This window comes from Mchenga conophoros, linkage group LG23, assembly GCF_057382185.1.
Source record: "Mchenga conophoros isolate Kocher_MC1m ecotype Shallow Benthic linkage group LG23, M_conophoros_male_GT1.1, whole genome shotgun sequence".
Classification (NCBI taxonomy): domain Eukaryota; kingdom Metazoa; phylum Chordata; class Actinopteri; order Cichliformes; family Cichlidae; genus Mchenga; species Mchenga conophoros.
In genome coordinates, this window is record NC_140547.1 from 20342572 (window position 1) to 20365151 (window position 22580).

Sequence of the window (22580 nt, forward strand, 5' to 3'; positions counted from 1 at the left end):
TACTTGTGCCAAATCATAGTATTTGTTGCTCATCATAGTATTGGAACAAAAACATAGTATTTGTCCTAAAGCATCATATTTGTATGGAGTAATAGTATTTCTTCTAAATCATAGTATTTCAATCAAATCTCAGTAGTTGTGTTAAAATGCAGTATTATTGCCAAATCATAGTATTTGTACCCAATCATAGTATTTTTGCCAAATCGTGGTATTTGTGCCCAATTAATAATTCTGTTATGTTATAGTATTACTACTAAGTCGTAGAATATCTGTTATGTTATAGTGTATCTGCGGAATATAGTATGTGTGCAAAATCATAGTATTTATACCAAATCACAGTATTTGTGCTAAAACATAGTATTTCTGCCATATTGTGGTATTTGTGCAAAAACATTGAACTGTTATGTTATAGTATTACTACTAAGTCATAGTATTTCTGCGTTGTTATAGTATTTGTGCTAAAACGTAGTATCTCTGCCAAGTCATAGAATTAATGCAATTTAATAGTTTTTTTTAGGAAATCTGTTATGTTATAGTATTACTACTAAGTCATAGTATTTCTGCCAAATCATAGTATTTGTGCCAAAGCATCGTATTTGTATGGAGTCATAGTATTTCTTCTAAATCATAGTATTTCAATCAAATCTCAGTAGTTGTTGTTAAAACGGAGTATTATTGCCAAATCATAGTATTTGAACCCAATCATAGTATTTCTGCTAAATCACAGCATTTGTGCCAAATCATGGTATTTGTGCAAAAACATAGTATGTCTGCAAAACCATAGTATATCTCTTATGTTATAGTATTACTACTAAGGCATAGTATTTCTGCCAAATCAGAGTATTTCTGCCAAATCATAGTATTTGTACTAAATCATAGTACTTGTGCCAAATCATAGTATTTGTTGCACATCATAGTATTGGAACCAAAACATAGTATTTGTGCCAAAGCATCGTATTTGTATGGAGTAATAGTATTTCTTCTAAATCATAGTATTTCAATCAAATCTCAGTAGTTGTGTTAAAACACAGTATTATTGCCAAATCACAGTATTTCTGCCAAATCATAATATTCCTTCAAAATCATAGTACTACTGCAATTTCATAGTATTTGAGCAAAATCATAGTATATGTGCAAAGACATTGCATTTCTGCAAAATCACAGTATATCTGTTACTTTATAGTATTACTACTAAGGCATAGTATTTCGGCCAAATCATAGTATTTGTACTAAATCATAGTACTTGTGCCAAATCATAGTATTTGTTGCACATCATAGTATTGGAACCAAAACATAGTATTTGTCCCAAAGCATCGTATTTGTATGGAGTAATAGTATTTCTTCTAAATCATAGTATTTCAATCAAATCTCAGTAGTTGTGTTAAAATGCAATATTATTGCCAAATCATAGTATTTGTACCCAATCATAGTATTTTTGCCATGTCATCGTAATCGTGCTGAATCATGGCATTTTTGCCAAATCGTGGTATTTGTGCCCAATTAATAATTCTGTTATGTTATAATATTACTACTAAGTCGTAGAATATCTGTTATGTTATAGTGTATCTGCGGAATATAGTATGTGTGCCAAATCATAGTATTTATACCAAATCACAGTATTTGTGCTAAAACATAGTATTTCTGCCATATTGTGGTATTTGTGCAAGAACATTAAACTGTTATGTTATAGTATTACTACTAAGTCATAGTATTTTTGCGTTGTTATAGTATTTGTGCTAAAACGTAGTATCTCTGCCAAGTCATAGAATTACTGCAATTTAATAGTTTTTTTTAGGAAATCTGTTATGTTATAGTATTACTACTCAGTCATAGTATTTCTGCCAAATCATAGTATTTGTGTGAATTTGTATACTGTAATATCACTGTATTATGTAGTGGCTAAGTAGGGGCTGTTTACTAAGTGCATCAGTGTAAATAGGTCATCTCTTGTGTTGGAGTGCCCTCTTGTGGCGCCTTTTGGGTAGTGCCTTAGTAAACGTAACCCTGTAAAAAGTGGCATCAGACTGATTTGTAGTGGAGGAATTTGTTGCCAGTTTTCTTAATCTTTAATCTGTATGCATGTTGTAATGCATACCCTGTTCTTAATCATAGAAACCACACCATATCACCTCTCCACATCCTCCTACTGTATGCCATACCTCCCTGTACCATCCATCTGACCGCAATAAACTCCACCTGTGGTAATCTAATCTCTGGATGTCAGCCTCTCCTTCTGACCGAGGATAGTTACTATTGCAGCACCACCCAGCATTAAACTGACGTACACCATTCTGTACAATAGTATTTGTGCTAAAAAGTAGTATTTCTGCCAAATCATAGTATTACTGCTATTTCATACTATTTAAGCGAAATTACAGTGTTTCTGCAAAAACACTGCATTTCTGCTAAATCATAGTATTTCTTTAAACTTATAGTACTTGTACTCAATTATAGTATTTGTGACAAAGTGTAGTATTTGTTCCAAAACATAGTATTACTGGTAAATCATAGTATTTGAGCCAAATCATAGTATTTGTGCTAAAACATAGTATTTCTTCCAAATCATAGTATTTGTGCCAAAGCATAGTATTTCTTCCAAATCATAGTATAACTGCACAATAAAGGTTCTTGAGCCACATGAGTGTTTGTGCCAAATCTTAGTATTTCTTCTAAATCCTAGTAATTCTGCTCAATGATAGAATTTCTGCTATGCTGTAGTACTTTTTTCCTAGATTGTAGTACTTCTGCTAAGTCAAAGTATTTCATGTAAATCATAGTATTTCTACCAAGTCCCAGTGTTTCTGCTAAATCATAAATAATGTTTTAGCACAAATTGTAGGATTTGGCAGAATATTCTATGTTCCAGCACAAATGCTATGATTTGGCAGGAAAAAAATATTATTTAGTATAAATACTAAGTTTTAGCAGAAATACTATGTTTAAACTTTAAAATATTCTGCTATTTCTGCTGATGTTTGTTATGACTTTTGACCATTGAAATGAATGGAACACATTATCAATGTCCTCACTGATTTTGCATGCTGGACTGAGCTGTGTTTTAGCTCAGTGAGATAAGCGTCCGTTCTCAGACTGGGAGGCCTGGGTTCAAATCCCGCTTATGGCAACATTTCTTTCAGTCAACAGTTAAACTTTGTTAACTCTTTTCAACACAAATTTAAGCTTTTTCACCCCTTTTCAACACAATTTTCGTTTTTTTCACCACTTTTCAGCACAAATACCAGCTTTTTCAGCTGTTTTCAGCAAAAACCTCTTTTCAGCAGAATTCTGCTCATTGAATTCTTTTCAGCACAAATTCTGCTCATTCAACTCTTTTCAGCAAAATTTTCAGTTTTTTCTGCTGTTTTCAGAAAAAAACTCTTTTCAGCAAAATTCTTCTGATTGAACTCTTTTCAGAAGAAATTCTGCTGATTGAACTCTTTTCAGCAAAATTTTCAGAGTTTTCACCTCTTTTCTGCCCAAATTCTGCTTATTCACCTCTTTGAAACATTTTCAGCCTTTCCACCTCTTATCGGCACAATTCTCAGCAGCTTCTGCTCATTTCAGCACAATTGTCAATCTCTCCACCTCTTCTTTGTGAGAATGACTTTGGCTCAGTGAGCTAAATAGCTGCCCTTAGACCAGGAGGGCCAGGTTTGAATCCTGCTCAGGGCAACCTTTTTTTTTCAACTTTTTCAGCTTTTTTCTGCAGACATCTTCAGCGTTAAGGCATCCACACAGCATTTTCGCAGGAAATGCAAATTTTTCTAGTTAAGCATGAAATTAAAGTGTGGAAAAGAAAATTCTACTTTTGTCCGTATTAAATTTGTTTTTAAAATTAAGCAGCTGTGTGTGTTTGTTTTAAATACAGTTTTAGTCCCCCCCCCCCCCCCCCTTTAAACCAGCTTGTTTGACACAGGATGTGATCAGTGGGACGTCAATCTAAGATAAATTAGTGTTAGGTGGAGATAAAGTCTATTTCTTTTATCATGCTTTATATTTAATAGTCTGAATCTTTGAAATAAAATACATTTGTTTAAATTCATATTGTTTGAACAGAAACTACTGAAATCCAGGAAATAAAGGAAACGTGGCTTGTTCTTCTCAGTCAGCAGTGGAGTACGTCAGGAGGGCCAGACTCAACCTGGTGAGAACATTAAAGAGGCTCACTACTGTGATTGTGGAGAATCTGTACCAGAGAGGAGTTTTCTCAGAGGAAGAATGATACGTTTGTAGCTTGAATCCATCCGCTGGAACGTTGAAGACAATATAATTACACAGCAAAGCAAGACACAAGTAGGCAATGTTCTTCATGTTTCTCGTGCACGGGAGAGAACTGGACAGGCGCCGTTCCTTCGCTTGACCCCAGTTGCTCTCGTTCGTTCTCCCATAACACTGCGCTTTTATTGAGGTTACATGTATATGCATAGGTTCATTAACATATGACGTCTACATACACACAAAGAGTACTTTGCCTGTGTGTGTGTGTGGGGGGGGGGGGGGGGGGGGGGGTCAAGATGTGACCCTGTGAAGACTCCCCAAAGCTGGTGCCAGGAGTCTAGGGCTCCATCTGAACAAAAGGCTCTTATACTTAAAGAAATATACGTGTGTTTGCTAAACCATATATCAGCAAGAGAAGATACGGCCTCTCCTAGGAGGTGTGTGATCTATGCCAGAACACTCTGTAGAGGGAGTGAACGCACTCCCCTCTTCATGCTACACAGTTGTTACAGACCTCCTAGGATGAGACATTCTTTCAATCTACAAATGATTATACACTTCTAAGCATATGTGGGTAAATATTTCTAAGCATAAATGACAATGAACAATACAAAACCTAACAAAGAAGTCAGTAAAATAAAGACAGATGGTGACGACTTTGACAAAAGCAGAAGAATTGTGGACACTGTAATAAAAAGGGAGAAGCAGCTTGCTATGAGTTTCTCAGGATTATTGACATAACAATAAAGAGATCCACAGAAAGCTCAGTCTGTTCTGGAAAATACAGAGACAGACTCTTTCTTTGAAAGACGAATTTGACCTGAGCTACTGGATCAGCTGCTTTTCCTTCAAGGAGGACACCAACATGGATGTAACGTATTTACAAGGTATTTTTAAACAAACTGAAGTCAGTGGCATGTTTTAATGTGATCACACTCATTTAAAATGCAGTGTTGTTCAGTGACACATGAGTTAAATCACTAAATTACTTTTTAATTAATTTCTCCTACACCTCCTTACTTTCAGGCCCCAGCCCGTGCCACAGATACCAGCAAAAGCTGAAATCAGAAACTCAAAAGATTTCAGAAAGATCATGGATCCAAAGTAAAGCAGTCCTGTTCAACAAGGAGACATCTTTGTCGTACACTTCACTTGTGTTAGACACACAAGGACAGGCTTCACATACATACATACATATACATACATATATATATATATATATATATATATATATATATATATATATATATATATATATATATATATATATATATATATATGTATATGTTTGCCAATACACACCTGCAACAGCTCTGTCACCTGGCTTGCCTCCACGCAATCACGGGAGGAAGCCGGGACAGGCTTACTATGACCTACATGCCATCCGATTGGCTGAGCAAAGTCATGTGGTTGGAGTCATGTATTTGTGATGCGTTCAATGGCAGGAAATAAGTGCAGGAAATTACGAAATGCTAGTAAACCAGATTTTATATGTAAAGCGCTTTGGGGTCCTTAGGGACTAGTAAAGCGCTATATAAATACAGGCCATTTACCATTTACCATTTACTCTGGGTTACACTATCAAAACAAAGCTTTGGTCAAACCCTTGTTGTGATTTTGGATGGACCAAAACATGATAGGTCAGAGGTATTTTGTTGGATGTCACATGATGCTGGGCATTGCTGTGCAGCAGGAGGAACCTAGGGTCCAGTGTAGGGTCTGACATGGGTCCAAGGGTTTCATCCTGATACCTAGTGGCAGTCAGGGTGTTGTGGCCTAGCCTGTAGAGGTCTGTGCATTCTCAATGGATATGCCTTCCCTGACCATCACTGACCCACCACCAACCCCGTCATGCTAAATCATGGGTTAGAGAACTTTGAAATGATTTTAGAAGTAACAATACTTTTTCAAACTCAGTGGAACACTAATTATCTATTGTAAGATGAAAAATGTTGTGGCGGCGTTGCCGCAGCAGGGAAGGTGGATGCGCCTGCACACAATCACGCCTCGCCAGCTTAAGAGTGGTGCAGGGTCCTGTCATGGTGTTGTTGTTGATGTGTGTGGCTCGCAGCGGCAGAGCTGCGGCCCATTGTAAGGTTACAGCAACCGTGTGTGGAAAAAGTGGTTGAATAAAGATGCGACAAAGCATGAATGTACACCCGGGTCTGCCATGGTCATTTACACATGTTAATGTAACTAAAGAAGAGATGGAGCAAGAATCACAAAACTTCATAAATTCTCTACAACATATAAACTGGGAATTCACTGAAATTTATGCTTTAAACTGTCTTGAAGCTCTTCTAGCTTTAGCTGATAAAATGCTTTCTGCAGACTTTTAATTCAGTGGCCAAACTAAGGGTAACCAAAAATGGCAAAATGCAAACTAAAGTTCTGTGCATCAGTCTTCAGCCTGTACATGTTAACAGCACAATTGGAATGGACCTGTTGCAGAGTGGTCAATACAGCGTCTTGCAGTTGTTGTGGTGCAGAATCTAGAATGAAAAGAACAAATATTTTAAATCTGTTTCTGGATTAATAAACAAAATAGACTCCATGGTTGTTACGATCTGATTACTTGTCAATTAATATGAAGCTCTTTAATGAATTTCCATTTGTAGGACTGACTTCTTATCATGGCAGCTTTGGACCATTGGTCTTCTCAGTGAGGTGGAGGTGGATTACATCAGCTTACTTCACTTTGCTGAGAACCAGCTGCACCTTTCAGTAAACAGTCAAACACAACTCTATGACCAAGCTGGAAAAGTCCTGCAGAAAAGTGCAGAGAAGGTTAAAGTCTGCCTCCACTGGGATCACAGAAGTTCTGTTTACCAATCTGTCAGCAAGTTTCTCTTACAGTGTTTACCCAACATTCACTCACTCAGGTATACTGCTTGTATGCATATTAATCTATTTATAACCTCATACATGTTTCATCTGTCTTTAACTTCAAATGTGTTGTGCTTGGAGAGAAGGCAGAGAGAAAGGCTACGTCCAGAAATTATGACACAGAATTAAAATATTGACTTTAAATATTTAAAAAATATCATCTTGGAATCTAAAGTTTCTTTCAGTCATCAGAAAATCCCGCAGATCAAAATAAGTTCTTGATTAATCTGATCATCGGAGCAGCAGAGAGAGAACAGCAGACAGGAAGAAAGATACTGGAGCTGTTATCATCAGTGTGTAGATTCCAAAACAGTCCTCTTAAAGGGAAATGGTGTGACTTCCTCATGGACCTGTACTCTTATGAGACTAAAACAGGCTTGAGTGTCCTTCCATCATTACAGTCAGTTTTCCAGTCAGCTCCTGCAGTCTGGTTCATAAAGCTCTCAGAGAGAAAGACCTCCATCCTCCTGGAAGTGCTGAAACTCCAACCAGAGAAGAAACAAGTGGAGCTGACAGACTGCTCACATGAAGAGAGTGAAGTGAGGAGTTTCCTGCAGTGTCTGCCTTATATCTCACAGCTCAGGTAAATAAGACAGATTTTAATTATTTTTTTCATTTGCAGAATATTTTCAGCATGTTCTCTTATTTCATCTTCATTGTGTTTCAGCTGTGATCCAGACTTCTTCCAGAGTGTGTGTACATCCATGTCTGTAAGATCCAGAGATGAGGCCCAGCAGCTGGAGTCTCTGCTGCAGCTCCTGGGGTTCCAGCTGCTGTTAACAGGAGAGTTATACAGGAAAAGCTGCTGGTCTGTGGGGAGAGTTCTCAGACTGTGTGGCTCTAAAGTGGATCTCATCCTCACACCCAGCAAGATGTCTGCCAGAGGAGCCGCTCTCCTCTTTAGACACACAACACAACTACACAGTCTGAGGCAGGAAGTGAAATCATGACTCTCTTGTTCTTATAACACCATTTATCTGCTGTCCACTTTGAATCTTTGGTTCTTGGTGTTCATCATTTCTGCTCTTTTGTCTCTGTGATCTTCAGGCTTTCCATCGACATGTCCTTGCTCCTGTTTCAGTGGGTAAGAAGAGGCAGAGTGGTCTGTCCACTGGCTGTGGAAGAGCTTTCTCTTGTGCCTAAGAAAGCTCGACCATCACAGAGAGTATTGTTGAGGGCTGTCAGTAGTTTGGCTTCCCTGCTGAGATACTGGACAGTCGGACGGTTGGACCTGACTGAGACCTGCATCCCTGCTCAGGGTCTGATTACACTGCTGCTCCATGATGGTCCTCTAACAGTCAAGTAAATGTCTTTCCTGGACATCACAGGCCAAATAAAATGTACATTTTTACTTTAAAGCTAATTTTATATTTATGATCTCTGCAGACTGAGTGAAGAGAGCTTCCAGCAGCTTCTGTATCTCCTCCATGAAATCCAGGACAAGGACTTGACGTTGTCCTTCTTGAGTAAGGTTGGTGGAGACCTGACCTCCTGCTGTCTGAACTGGGAACTTCTTCACTATCTGCTGCAGCAGGCGTCAGCTCAGACCATCACTGTGAACCTGAGGAAGAACCTCTTCTTACAGGAGGAAACCACACGTCTGCTTCCCTTTCTGGACAGGATTGTGTTTAAAAGGTGCTGAATGTAGTTTGATCTTTTACCAAACACAGTTTCTGCTGTTTAATCAGGAGGATTTGAAATGCTGTCTCATCTTTAATCAGCAGTTTATGGATCCTTTAAACAAAGTTGGAAATAAACTGTTTGTTTTCAGGCCCAGTCCCAGCTTTGTGATGAGCTCCATCAGAGAGCTCTACAGAGCTCATGACAGTCACGCTGTACCCAGTTTACTGAGGTCATTTGGTCATGTGATCAACCTGAGCTGCAGAGAGCTGGACTCAGTGGACTGTGCTGCTCTGATCTTCATCCTCAAACACGGAGACGGAGTCAAACTGAACCTCCTGTGGACCTCCATACCAGCAGAGGGAGTAGAGTCCATCCTCTTCATGCTGGACAACGTTTCTCATCTCAGGTCAGATATTAGAGCTCGTTTCTCTGTGCTGCACCTGTGTGAGAGCTGACCAACACACTGGACTTTATTCAGTCGCTGTCATGGAGGATTGTAGTTCTTTACCTAATTTATTTTTTACTTTTTTAAAATAAATGTTATCATAATAACATACTTAACAGTGCACTGTTTTATAAACTAACATTTTACTTTTACTGCATGGAAAAGATTTTATGAACAGCTGAACAAGAAACTAGAAGGAAACTTTTAAAGCCTAAAATAAAAAATTTTTAAAAAAGCAGCAGGCAGAGTGAACGTGATGTAAATGTACTTTACCTAGAAATTATAAAAACATGTCATGTTAACTACAGATAATAAAAGTTACACAGTAAAACTTTACTGTATTAATTGATCATTAATTAACTTTGCCTTAAAATAATAATGAATGATATTTACTAATCATTAGTAATTTTATAATTAGAAATATTACATGAATGTATTGTTTTCTACTTTTATCAGTTGCTCAAACAATAAGCTGAAGGCTGGAGTTCATAAACCTCCAGACACATTTTAATTGGACCCATTAAAATAATCTGCAACGCGCTCTGTTTCTGTGGTTTCCTGGACACAAAGGAGATTTTTACTCTTCATCACTGCTGACAAATGATGCATTTAATCTGATTATATTGCAGTAAATTATGGAAAACACAGTTATCGTATAAACTGAGTCCTTTTTCATTCAAAGCTGTTATCTGTTAACATCCACATGCACAATCAGCTCAAACAGTAAAACTGGGCTCAGTGTGACTTTGTCACTCGTTTAATAACATGAGAGTGCATAAATCCAGCATCTAATTACAATAATGTATTTGCTGCTAGTTCATAGATGCTGTTCTCAAAATCCTTTAGTTTCAAAGATCAACACATTTTATTCAAGCTAGCAGTTTTTTCACAGCATCTATAATTTTAGTTTTTCTGTCTCCGTGTGTTTTCCTTGCAGTGTTGACAGGAATTCATCAATTCAGGAGTTCATCCACTGCTGTGCTGCCTGTGACGTCCAGCAGGAGGCAGCATCAGGCCTGCTGAGGACTCTGCAGCACAGCTTGGATCTGTCCTGCTCCTCCTGTGTGGAGCTACCAGAGGAGGATCAGCCTGAGCCTCTGAGTCTGACTGCTGATGACTGCAGGGCCGTCTCCACCATCCTGACACACAGCAGCCGGGACACACAGCTCGACCTGCGAGACTGTGAGGTGGAGGACAGCGTGCTGGACCTGCTGTTTCCTGTCCTCCACAGAGTCCGCCTCAGGTGGGAAAGACCACAGAAGAGTCTAAACCAGAGAGAAGCTCGTTCACACTGGTGTTGATGCATCCTGACATTTTCTCTTTGCTCTGTTTGTCCTGTTTAGAGTCAGTAAAACTGTCCTCGTCCAGCTGCTGTCTCTGGTTCCTGTGAACAGTGAGAGGGACACAGTGAGGCGGGCGGTGTCCCTGTGTGGAGCTCTGGGTGGAGAGCTGGATCTCAGTCACAGCACGCTGGATCAGAGGGTCTGTGGGGCTTTGGTCCAGATGCTGGACTCGTGTGAAGGGCTGACAGAGCTGGACCTCAGTCACTGTCAGCTCACTGACCAGCTGCTGCTCCCTCTCATCACACATCTGCACAAAGTCCAAGTCCTGGAGTGAGTGTCACACACTGATCCTTCTCTGGGAGGCACCAATAACCATCAGCCTGTTCACACACACTACAATAATATAATCTGCAGTGATCACTTAGAGCCACTTGTTGTGTTTGTGCTACAGTCTGAGTCACAATCAGATCACTGATGCTTCAACTGATGTGTTACTGCAGCTGCTCTCCATCAACCCCTCCATCGACTGTGTGCGGTGAGCCAACATGAATCAGTCCCCATCAGTGAAGGAGTTTCTCCTCAGACTCTCAGAGGAATCATTCACAGTCTGAGCTCACATGGATTCATGTTGTTCTGAGTGAATGAGTGACGTCTGCTCTCTCTGCTTTGGTCTCTTTCTAGACTCTACAGCAACAACATCGTGCACAGAGCAGCCTTCAAGGAACACAAGCAGTTTGAGATCTGGTGAAGCACTCGTCATCGTCGTCGTCATCATCATCATCGTCATCATCGTCGTCGTCATCATCATCATCATCATCATCATCATCATCGTCGTCATCATCATCATCAGGGACCTGTGGTTTTATGGTCTCATAATTGTTTCTTGCTAATCTGTAATGTACAACAGCAATAATGGTTCAGTAAGCTTTAATAGCTACTTTAGAATATTTTATTTTGCTTTATTGTATTTCTTTATTATGTCATTATTAAAAATAGTATTTGTGTAGAGACGAGCACACCTCAGACTGTTTCTGAAAGTTCTGCAGATTTTTGTTTTATGGAGCTCTGATTGAAGCTATGCAACAGTCATCCTAATGTTTACATATCAGATTGTTTTATCGTGATTAAATTATTTTCAAATAGTGAAAAAACAAAGTGAGGCTGTAATAATTACATTAAAGTTGTGAATCTGCTTTGTTAATTGTTGGTACTTTTGCAATAACTGCACTGATTTTGGACTGCATGTGTGAGTTGGAACATAAAGATGTCATAATGATTTTCACAGTAGTCATGTAATAACATTGCAGTCAGGTGGCATGACCATAAAGATACCAGTGAGTGTCATTTCTTTATTTTAAATGAATTAATGCAAGAAATAAAGGTGTGGTGCAAAACATGGTGCATATTTAGATTTTATGAAATACATGTGAAAATCAAATCAGTTTACAAATATCACTTTTAATCATGTAAATATACAAAATCTGATCTTGTCTGAAAAGAGTTTATAAAAATGTATAACTTGTCTGTCTTTAAAAATAGTGCACTAAAATTTCACACAACTCTTACATTTTTTGATATGGGAATTATAATTATATAACAACACTGAGTGGTTTTATTATCATATACACAGGGGCGATTCTAGGATCAGAGCTTTGGGGGTGCTGAGCACCCAGACAGCTGCCCAGCCAGGCAAGATAAACTTTACTCATCACGATGAGACGTCTTTCCTGTCTCTGTCAGTCCCTGCATCATTAAATGTCTCCAGCTGTCCCGAGTTCCCTCTGACTGTCTCCTTGGTGCATTTAAACACCTGTTCCTCCCTGTCCTCGTCCTCCGTTGTCTTCGTTTCCGTTATCAGTCATCATAATTTTACCATCTCTGTGCAAGTCTGCAAATTTCTTTATTAAATCATAAGATTCTTAAATTCATCAAGTCTCTCTGTGCCTGGGTCCTCGTCTCAAAACATGACATCACTGTTTTGTACATTTTAACACAGTTTAATCCCCATATTTGTGAAAGAAAAGCAAAACACTTTTTAAAAAGTCTGTAACAAAACCATGAAATACGATAAAGGTTATTTAAATGCTGCAAATGAAGAATGGATTGGAATAACAAAAAATACATATCCTAACCTTAATTACTGGGGGAGAATAATGCATGATGCTAATAGTATACATAGGATACATAAAAATACACTCCAAAAATAGAAGAGTCCTTGAAATGTACAAATGTACAAAATATTAATTAAAAAATATATAAAAATGGAGGCAACTTTGCCTATGGTACAATGTATACTATGTATGAAAAGATCTTTATCGTGGACTACAGGAGGAATGCTGACCCACATCCACCCATCCACATTAAGGGGACGGCTGTGGAGCGTGTGAGCAGCTTCAAGTTCCTGGGAGTCCACATCTCCGAGGATCTCACCTGGACGACCAACTGCTCCAAGCTGGTCAAGAAGGCTCACCACCTGTCCTCAGACATCCTGGTGAACTTCTATCGCTGCACCATCGAGAGCATCCTGACCAACTGTATAACAGTCTGGTACGGGAACTGCTCTGCCTCGGACCGGAAGGCGTTGCAGAGGGTCGTGAAAATTGCCCAACGCATCGCCGGAGCACCACTTCCTGCAATAAAAGACATCTACAGGAAGCGGTGTCTGAAAAGGGCTGGGAAAATCATCAAAGACCCCAGTCACCCATCACATGGACTCTTCACCCTCCTGCCCTCTGGGAGGCGCTACAGGAGCCTCCGGACTAAGACCACCAGGTACCGGAACAGCTTCTTCCCTACAGCTGTCAGACTCCTGAACTCTGCCTCCTGACATCTGACCCACGTTAAACTCATGGACTGAACATACGCACACCCACAATGGACAACTGTACCCTCAAACACACAATAATAACATGGACTGAACCACCACTCACAACCCCTAGCACTTTATACAGCCTCTGTAGAAATTATCCACATATCTCACTTATCTTAACTGCACTACTGTATAGCTCTGTGTAAATAATCATTCTGTACATACGATAATTTTTAATCCTACAACTGTTTACAACTTGCATAGTTCCCATTTCTATATAGCTGTATATCTCAGATTTCTGTAAAGTTATTTATTTCATATTCTGTATAGTTTTTCATATTTATATCCTGTTCATATCCTGTACATAGCTTGTACTCACTACAGCCTGTACATACTTATAGTTATAGAATATTCACAACATACTTCACACAGTGTACATTATAACATACCATAATAGACCCATTTCTGTAATATACTTACATATCTATATTATTGCTAATATATATTGTAATATATCTATATCACTAAAGCACTTCTGGATGGATGCAAACTGCATTTCATTGCCCTGTACCTGTGCATGTGCAATGACAATAAAGTTGAATTCTAATTCTAATTCTATCTTTATTGCAGATATGGCTCTGCAGATTTTTTTTAATTTTATTTTAACCAATGTCGCCTCAGCTTGAGGTTGGCAAATCTGTCTATCACTTTTTATCATCAACTCTCTCAAGCAGTTTAACAGTTTGTTGTGCCTGTCACTATTCCCTGTCTGTTTTCTTACCTGGTTCTTCCTGACCTTGTACTTTCTCCTCACGTTCCCTCTTTCCTCGCTCCCTCTTTGGACTGACAATCATACACAAATAGATTGTATTCAATTAGATGAAAAAATTACATTAATATGAAAAAAATACTATTAAGATCACTAATAAAAATGTCCTCTCTCAGTGTACTTTCAACTAAAAGGCAAATAACCAAACCACATGAACATCTAATAAAAGATATAACTATTGAAACACTGATCCAACATTATCCTTTATTGACAGATCATTTGTTCTTACACTTTTACCTGAATGCGGCTCCTGGGTTTAATATCGGCACATATGACAAAATAAGCAGCTTCTCTCATTCCATTTCAAACAGGACAGTGGTAACAACAGCAGGCTACGGACAACTTTAAGTTTTAGATTTTAAATAGGCTGTATACATTTCAATGGGAGCAACAGGACAGTCGAATGTCACTGATTTTACTACAGAGCAGGACGGATTGTAGGGTAGCAAACATAGTCGGGAAACACGTTTTCAACACTGCTGGTTACCTGGTGTAATGTTTTTCAGCTAAAAAGAAACATGGTCTGACTCCTACCTAACTATATAAAGAGTAACTGAAGGTTAAATGTAGCTAATATGTCCTGTTTTAAGCCAGACACCCACACCGCCACTCCGTTGCGTCTCAGCCACCATCGCGCTGGCAGAAAGGGCGATAGAGCCAGAGCAGGGGAGAGGCGAGCTGGAACAAACCATTTTGCCTCAGCCAAGTACTGTATGCTTTTTATATTTTTAGTAGTGTGTCACACAAACAGCCAATATTGTCAAAAAAAAAGTAAGAAATCTTTGGGGGTGCTTTGATTCATTTGCACCCCCAAAAAGGGGCTAAAAGCGCCCCTGATGCTGCTTCTTCTGTAGATCACTGTCATCGCAGCTCTTTTTCCCTACTATGTCTGAATTGTATGTTGTCTCTGAAGCTTCCTCTGTTCTGCCTCATAATGCGGCTTTTGTTGTTTAACCCCACCTTGGACTTCTCATGTAATCACATAAAAATTCAAATACACAGTACACACGATACTGACACATGATAGAAATAGTTTGTTTTTGTTTTTTTAATCAGGCTAAATGTTCGATATGGACTCACGTAAAGTTAACAAATTCAAGGAAAAACAGATGAGTGGTAATGCAGACTATGCTGAAGCATGGTAACGCTTATTTACATTCAGCAGCATTGTGGTTAAAATGTGCAGTCAAATTTATCAGACCACCACTCAGTGTAAGGTTTATACCATAGATGACCTAAATTAACAGCAACTACCTAAATTTTTCTGTATCAGTTAATCCACCAGTATGCACACACTCATAATCTAAATGTTATTTTTAATGGTAACATATAATTATTGTTTTCTATGAATTTTCAAATGTATTGTTTTACAAAAATCAGAAATCATTACTAAAACTATTATTGTTATTATTATTATTGTTATTATTATTGTTAGTTTGATTAAGATGTCAGATCACAGATATGTAACAGAAAACAATGGTTTTACTGGTTGAATTATATATTTGATTGCATTTCTGACTTTACCTGCTCATCAAACCTTTAATATGCCATACACTGGCACATTTGTGGAGAAAACAGACCAACTTTCTTTCTCACATCTGTAGATCAGAGCATATGTTTTTGTTTGTTTGCACCACTGATCTGTGAAATGTTTGTCCAACCTCTCCTTAAGAAAAAGCAAAGATGTTTGTCTTCTGCAAACTGCAGGCTTTCTTGTGCATTATGTTAAGAAGAGGCTTCTGGTATGGCAGCCATTTGATGCAGTGTGCTGCGTATGGTCTGAGCACTGACAGGCTGACGCTCCACACCTCCGACCTCTGCAGCAATATTACATCTATTACATCTATTTTCAAAAGAATACTTCTGGATATGACACTGAGCATGTGCACTCAACTTCTTTGGTCAACCATAGCAAGGTTTGTTCTGTGTAAAACCTGTCATGTTAAACTGCTGTATGGTCTTGAATGATGTTACACTTTTATGACATTTTCCTCATTAGTGGACCTCGTTTAAAATGCAATTCAAATTTTTTCTTCTTAAAATAAATGTATTTTTTCTATCACATCAATGTACAGCTGCATATGGACTCAGGGAATAAATAATAAGAGGTCAGATGTCTGTAATTTATGTGATTGTGTCTCAGTTAGTTATAGTTACAGAAAATCATGTGCAGATCACAGTCGGCTCCAGGTGGTGGGGCTGTGTCATTCAGAAAATGCTGAGTGTGATACAGTGTATGTATTCAGGCATCCTACATTCACTTTGTGATCTATACCTTATGTGCAACATACGTCCACCACTAAAAACAGTCACGTGTGAGATCACTGTGAAAACTGTGCGTGCTGTCCATGGTGTTGAAATTATAACAGTTTAATTAAAAATAATAAAACTTTTTAAATGCAAACACTTTGATCAGACTGACATCCATCCAAGGCCTAATTATTTTTAGGGTCCAAAGTCACCGTCCTTATCCGTCGGTTCTCTCCGTTCTTCAGACATTTCTCTTTGAACTTCACTGCACAGGCTGTGAAATTCCAGCCACAGAAGCCACAGTTTGCTGAAAAGAACCCAACATCAAAAACTGAAGAGCTGGAAGAGTTTAGTTGCTGCTGGTGTTGTGTGACTCCTTCAGATTGGAGATGAGTTCACTGAGCACATTTAGAATCAGGTGGTTTGAGGACCTGTATGCTTTTCTGACATTACAAATAAACTGACACAAGTGGAGAATATTTCTCCAGCATGAGCTCTAAACTCTCTGCAATCCACCACACAGAAATATCTGCCTCCATATCAAGTGAAAATTTAAAATTTTTTATCCAGCATTATGGATACACATTTAGCAATAAACTAATTATAAACTATCATAAAGCAAATCAATCTGCATGCTTGATTTAAATATTCTTCTCTATATTTTGCCCCTTGAGAAAGGAACTCCCAGCACATTCTTGTATAATATACACTAAAATCTCAGAGCGTCCTCCTCTTACACACAATCTTCTCACTGTGTTCTCTTTGTTAATACTGATAGGACTTTTTCATCCCAGAATCCAGTTAGTGCAAAAACAACATTTTAGTAAATCTGGATCTATATATAATAAAAATCATCCATTCACTGTCCAGAAAATCTGAGAAGCAGTGTCAGTACAGAGCAGATATCTTACAACCACTAGAATTCTCCAAGTTTAACTTTTCTTTGCCTTATCAGGATAAAGCTGCTCCTCCTCCACCAATGTCACCTTTGTCTCAGTTCAAGTTTTCTGTGTGGCGAGCTGGAGTCTAATGACTTCACAGGCCAGTATCTGTGTGACAGGAATCAGAATAATAAGAATAATAAGAATTATACTGAAACACCGAACTGAATGTTGATGCTACTACATGTGGTGTGTATTTGAGGGAATGCTGACAAAGGTGCATTCTATCAAATTCAGCAGTAAATATTTGTAAAGGAAGAAATATATAATTTTTTTTAATGAAACCACCCCCACCATAAAAAGGGAAAAAGATTTCCTGCATGTGTAACACGGTTAGAAAACAGCTTTATGAATTTCCTCAAAATTGATGTGCTTTGTGAATAGTTGGGAGCCACCTGATGGAGAAATACCGCAACTGCATTGTTAAGGTTTGAAATCGCTGCACAGTGGATGCCTCAATGAAAACATCCTCACAGTAGTAATTGTCAATATGTATTTTTATTGTAAGTAGTACTAGCATGTACCCTGAAAGTTACAGGCATTTTGGTGCATCAATAGTAACTTTATTCATGAGTAACATTTTTGGTTAGCATGATAAGCTAATACTAGTTAGCTAGTCGGGTGCTTTCTGACATGCACCCATGTCTTTTTCTCTATGAGACTATAACTGTTCTAATCCTTGTTAACAGAATTGAATGTTGCAGTTGAGTAACACACTGTTGATGACGACTGTATGCTGTTATCTTTGTATTAGTTGCCAAAATAAAGAGGGAACCCAGAGTAAGAGCAAGTCCAGTGTCGCAGTGCTGTCCTTTCTACATGTGACTACTAATTTACTAATCTGGGACTCCCCACCATTTGACCTTAGAACTGAAGAAGCTTCTCGGATGAGAGGTGAAACGTCTTCAAGCAACTTAAAGAAGTCCAGACGCTTTTCTTTGCAAGCTCCTTTGACTACGATGACCTGGATGACTGAGAACTTTCACAGACATCTTTCTACATGGGCATATCACACCACGTGCACCATAACAGCAACAGCTACACATGCATTAAACCAATGTTTTCTACAGTCATTGCATTACTCAGGAAGCTCACATCTTACATCATAGGTCTGAGGCTGTTTTGATGCTCTCCATGTCATGTGATGATTTTCCCATCACATCCTGTGTCATGAGACACAATCTTTGTGGCATGTTGAACTCCAGTCGTGCACCTCTTGAATTTTTTAACATCGCAGCTAGGTTGAAGACAGGAGGGTACAACTGTGCCAATTTTACCAGCATTTTAATGATAATCCTGCACAGAAGCTCAGAGACATACAGATATACAGAGTGACATGTTGCAACTGCTTAAAAACAACATGAACAACAACATGAATTTTTTTTTTTTGAAAAAGTCTTGGCTTCTGGTTTTAACTTTTCTCCTCATCCATCTTTAAGAGCACAGTCCTAGGAGCTGCTGAGATACTGCCCAGGACTCTGGTAGAGGACCTGAGCTAACATTTTCCTCTAAATTCAGTGGAATTAAATCATACAATTTAAATGAAAAAATGACTGCCTGGAGCAGCTTTGAGTTGCTGCTATGATCACAGCTTATGTCACGTCTGGTGAATCATGAAGATTTTATGATAACACTGAATAAAAATACAACCTAGGAGACACAGCTGACACTATTTCCAAAGACTAGACGGAGGAGAGCAAAAGAGAACCTGACGCACAGAGAGTACCAACAAGAAAAACAGGAAGTACACAGACTCAAGGACACGGGCTTCACACAGGGACAGGACAGACTTGAAAACAGAGGGAACATATGGGACCAAAACCAAAGATCTAGAAATACAAAACCAAAACACAGACAGCAATAACCCCGCAAATAAATAATAAACAATAAACACTGGGTCAGAGACCAAGAACAGTAACAGAGTGAAAGTGAGTGAAGTGCTTGTGTTTGTGTTCATGTAAACTTTCAGGAGAATCAGGGATTTTCTCAGCTCTGTCCAACCTCCACACTCATCATAGAATGAGGAGTTTTTTCTATTTTCGCACATGTTTCACGTGTGATGTTGGAAAATGGAAAATGACCTCCTTGTTGTAAGAATCATGTTATAAACAACTCATGTACCCAGTGTACCCTGGGTTACACCAATGAATCGTGGGGAATATGACCCCCCTCCTCCTCATTTCAGTGTGGAAACTGCTGGAGTACAATGGTTGAGACTGGTTGAGGTCTGAGGAAGTGTAAGTGTGTTTTTAATGTGATTCATGAAAACAAAGCAGCACACATTCAACCATCTTCAAACTGTCACATCACTCATTCACATCTGTCACCATCAAAGTGTCAATCAATGAACAGATGATGGATCAATAACTGCAGCTGGATTGTGTTTGTTCTCTATTAGATTCCTGTCAACTCACAATAAACACAAACCTCAAACTGTCTGACAACAACAGGATGGTGACACATGTAGAGGAGAATCAGTCATATGCAAAGCCAGCATCATCATTTACACTTCAACACTTACACAGAACCACATGTATATTTTGTTTTGCACCCATTTGATTAGAATCCTTAACAGCTGGCACTATGTTTTGAATGGGATCTATCTGCTATCTAGATGTACTTACTGTATGTCACATACCCAACACTGTAATGTAGCATCTTTGAGGGTTTTTGTTTTTATTTTTTGGAACTTGAATACATTGAATCACAGTTTAAAGAAATAACATAAAGAATGAAAACTTTTTGATTCTTGATATGTTATGTTGTTATGGCACAGTTTAATGTTAAATAATACAATATCTATAATAATGATGCCATTTTTTTGTCATATTTATCTGTCATATTAATCTTACAAGGTAACATTAACAAGTTGTTCCATCTCTTCTGGCTGTGTAACACACCAGGATGGTTTTCCAAAAGTTGAATGTCAAAGCAAACAATGTGATGCTAATGGAAAGTATGTTATTCAAGTGTCTCTCCCACAAAGTTAAGTCTATAGACTTAACTATAGACTTAACTAAATGCTGCTAACCTATAGGTTAGCAGCATTTAGTTAGTTGGTGTTGTATTTCATTGCTATTACCTGCTCCAACCACCAATTTTTTAAGCTCAGGATAATCCCTGCTCATTTTTGTTAAGTGGTTTTCATTGTTGTATTTCAGTGTATCTAAACAAATGGTGCACCTGTAAGGGGGTTGAGTGGAGTCAGAGTTGTCCCCCTTTTGGTTTGGTCTGGTCTCACTTACTGCCAGTGCAAACTTTGCATGTGTCACTGCTGTAGTTTGAAGTTTGTCAGCCTGAAGGGGTTCCACCCCCATGCAATCACCCAATGTGCAGGAAAATCTAAACACCTGCACCACTATTACAAATAAGCAAAACATAAACTGTAACATCTGGTGAAGCAGATGGTGTGGAGTGGAGAGAGACTGGACCCAAATGCAAACACAGTGATGCAAGATGAGGTTAAACGGAAAGCAAGCCTTTATTTTGAGGGGCTGTCAAAAAACTCTTCAAAGCAACAAACAAAGGGGTAAACTGAAAACACTAACAAAAACTAAACTGGGTGAAGCTACACAAAAGAACATGAAGAACAAGTAAAACATTAATAAAACCTGAAATGAGGAGCCTGAGACATGAAATGCAGGGGAAACATCATGGAGGATGACAAACGGAGGTAACTCAGGGGAACATGCAGAAGATAACGCAGACAATCTGACAACGAACAGAGGAAAACAGACACTTTAGATACACACAGAGGGAAATCAGGAAATGGCAAACAGCAAGAGAACACAGCTCAACATAATCAGATGAGATGAGTCAGGGATGAGGCAAAACACCACACTGATGCAGGGCACGGGACCGTCAAAGGAAATACATGAACAGAAAAAACAGGACACCAGACATAACACAAGGAACACAAGGTAGGGACGGTGACAAAACCTAAGGGCTGGAAAATCTCTAAGGTACTAAAGAGTAACTAAGAAAACTATAAATACAAAAGACAAAGCCATGAAAAAACACTAAATCAAAGGAAAATACGAAAACAAAACATAAACACGGAGTCACCAGACTCAGTAGAATTATCCATTCATCTGTATTTTATCATTTACATGTGGTTCGGATCAATGGTGTTTCTTTACTATTATACATATGCACTGGTATGAAATAGTGCTGGGTATTGTCACTGATTTCTACAGCTGATTCAATTCTGATTCACAAGGTTTGATTTGATTCAATTAAATTTTGACTCATTCAGAAATATTATAATTATGATCATTTATCTTAGATTTGTACTGTTGAAAGAACCCTCTAAACCTCGGAAATTAACTATATTTAATTCCAAATTATTTGAAAACTTCTCTGCAATTACAAACTTAGTGTAAACTATCTTGGTATAAAAACAAAGCTGACACTATTGAGACTTCATCAGAGGTGTTAACTTAACAGCAGAGTGTCAAAGTAATTGAGGATAAAACATAGAAACATATGGAGATTTTCCTGGTCTGGCTTTTTATAGCAGATAAACGCTTTAAAATATCCTGTAAGAACAAAAACAGAAGTAAACTATGAACGACCCGTGCTTTGTATTTACATCTTTTTACAGAATCGTTTTACTTGATCTTTGCTGTTTTGCTGTTGGGTGGTTGTTGAAATATTTTTGTGTACTTTGACCTGAGATTCTGGATTTTGTTACACCCCGGCCTAGGCAACCGGGGTGCAACGTAGAAAAACAAAGATAAGGAAAATAAAACCACGAAGGCTCTCCACCAAAATCCCAAAACGAAAATATCCCATGACGAAAGTATTAACAAACCCATTCACAACTATTTACAACAGACTATTTATTTACAACAAAACACCAAACTATTTACAACACGGGGGAGATCGCGACCATGACACACTGAAACACAGGGTTTAAATACATAGAGGGAGCAATCAGGAAATGGACCACAGGAGGGAAACACAGCTGGGGCAAATTAGAACTGACGAGACAGGGAAAATGTAAACTGAACACACTAAGATAACACAGACTTTCAAAGTAAAGCAGGAAATACATAAGTCATGCAAAAACAAAACACTGACACACCGAAACGTAACAATTTATATAAAATATATATATATATTAAAAATAAATAACAGGATTTAATGAATCGGTATCAGATTAAAATCGATTTGAATGAAGAAAACGAGCGCTTGGTGTCATCTTCGTGTTGATCTAATGGCGCCACCTCGTGGACACCAGCCGGACCTACAAACAGGGCTGACGCGAGACTCCAGGAAGTGGACCTACTGAATA

At 38.4% G+C, this 22580-nt stretch overlaps 1 protein-coding gene across 1 annotated transcript; it reads left to right on the forward strand.

The window, feature by feature from the left end:
* Positions 1 to 6964: 6964 nt before the first annotated feature.
* On the forward strand, positions 6965 to 11229 carry LOC146547123 (uncharacterized). Its single transcript, XM_085264058.1, has 10 exons — positions 6965 to 7100; positions 7348 to 7687; positions 7772 to 8035; positions 8152 to 8406; positions 8491 to 8739; positions 8876 to 9133; positions 10110 to 10415; positions 10516 to 10785; positions 10907 to 10990; positions 11137 to 11229. Exons 1-10 carry the CDS (start codon positions 6965 to 6967, stop codon positions 11201 to 11203), a joined length of 2229 nt encoding a protein of 742 aa, XP_085120184.1. The 3' UTR covers positions 11204 to 11229.
* Positions 11230 to 22580: the final 11351 nt, after the last annotated feature.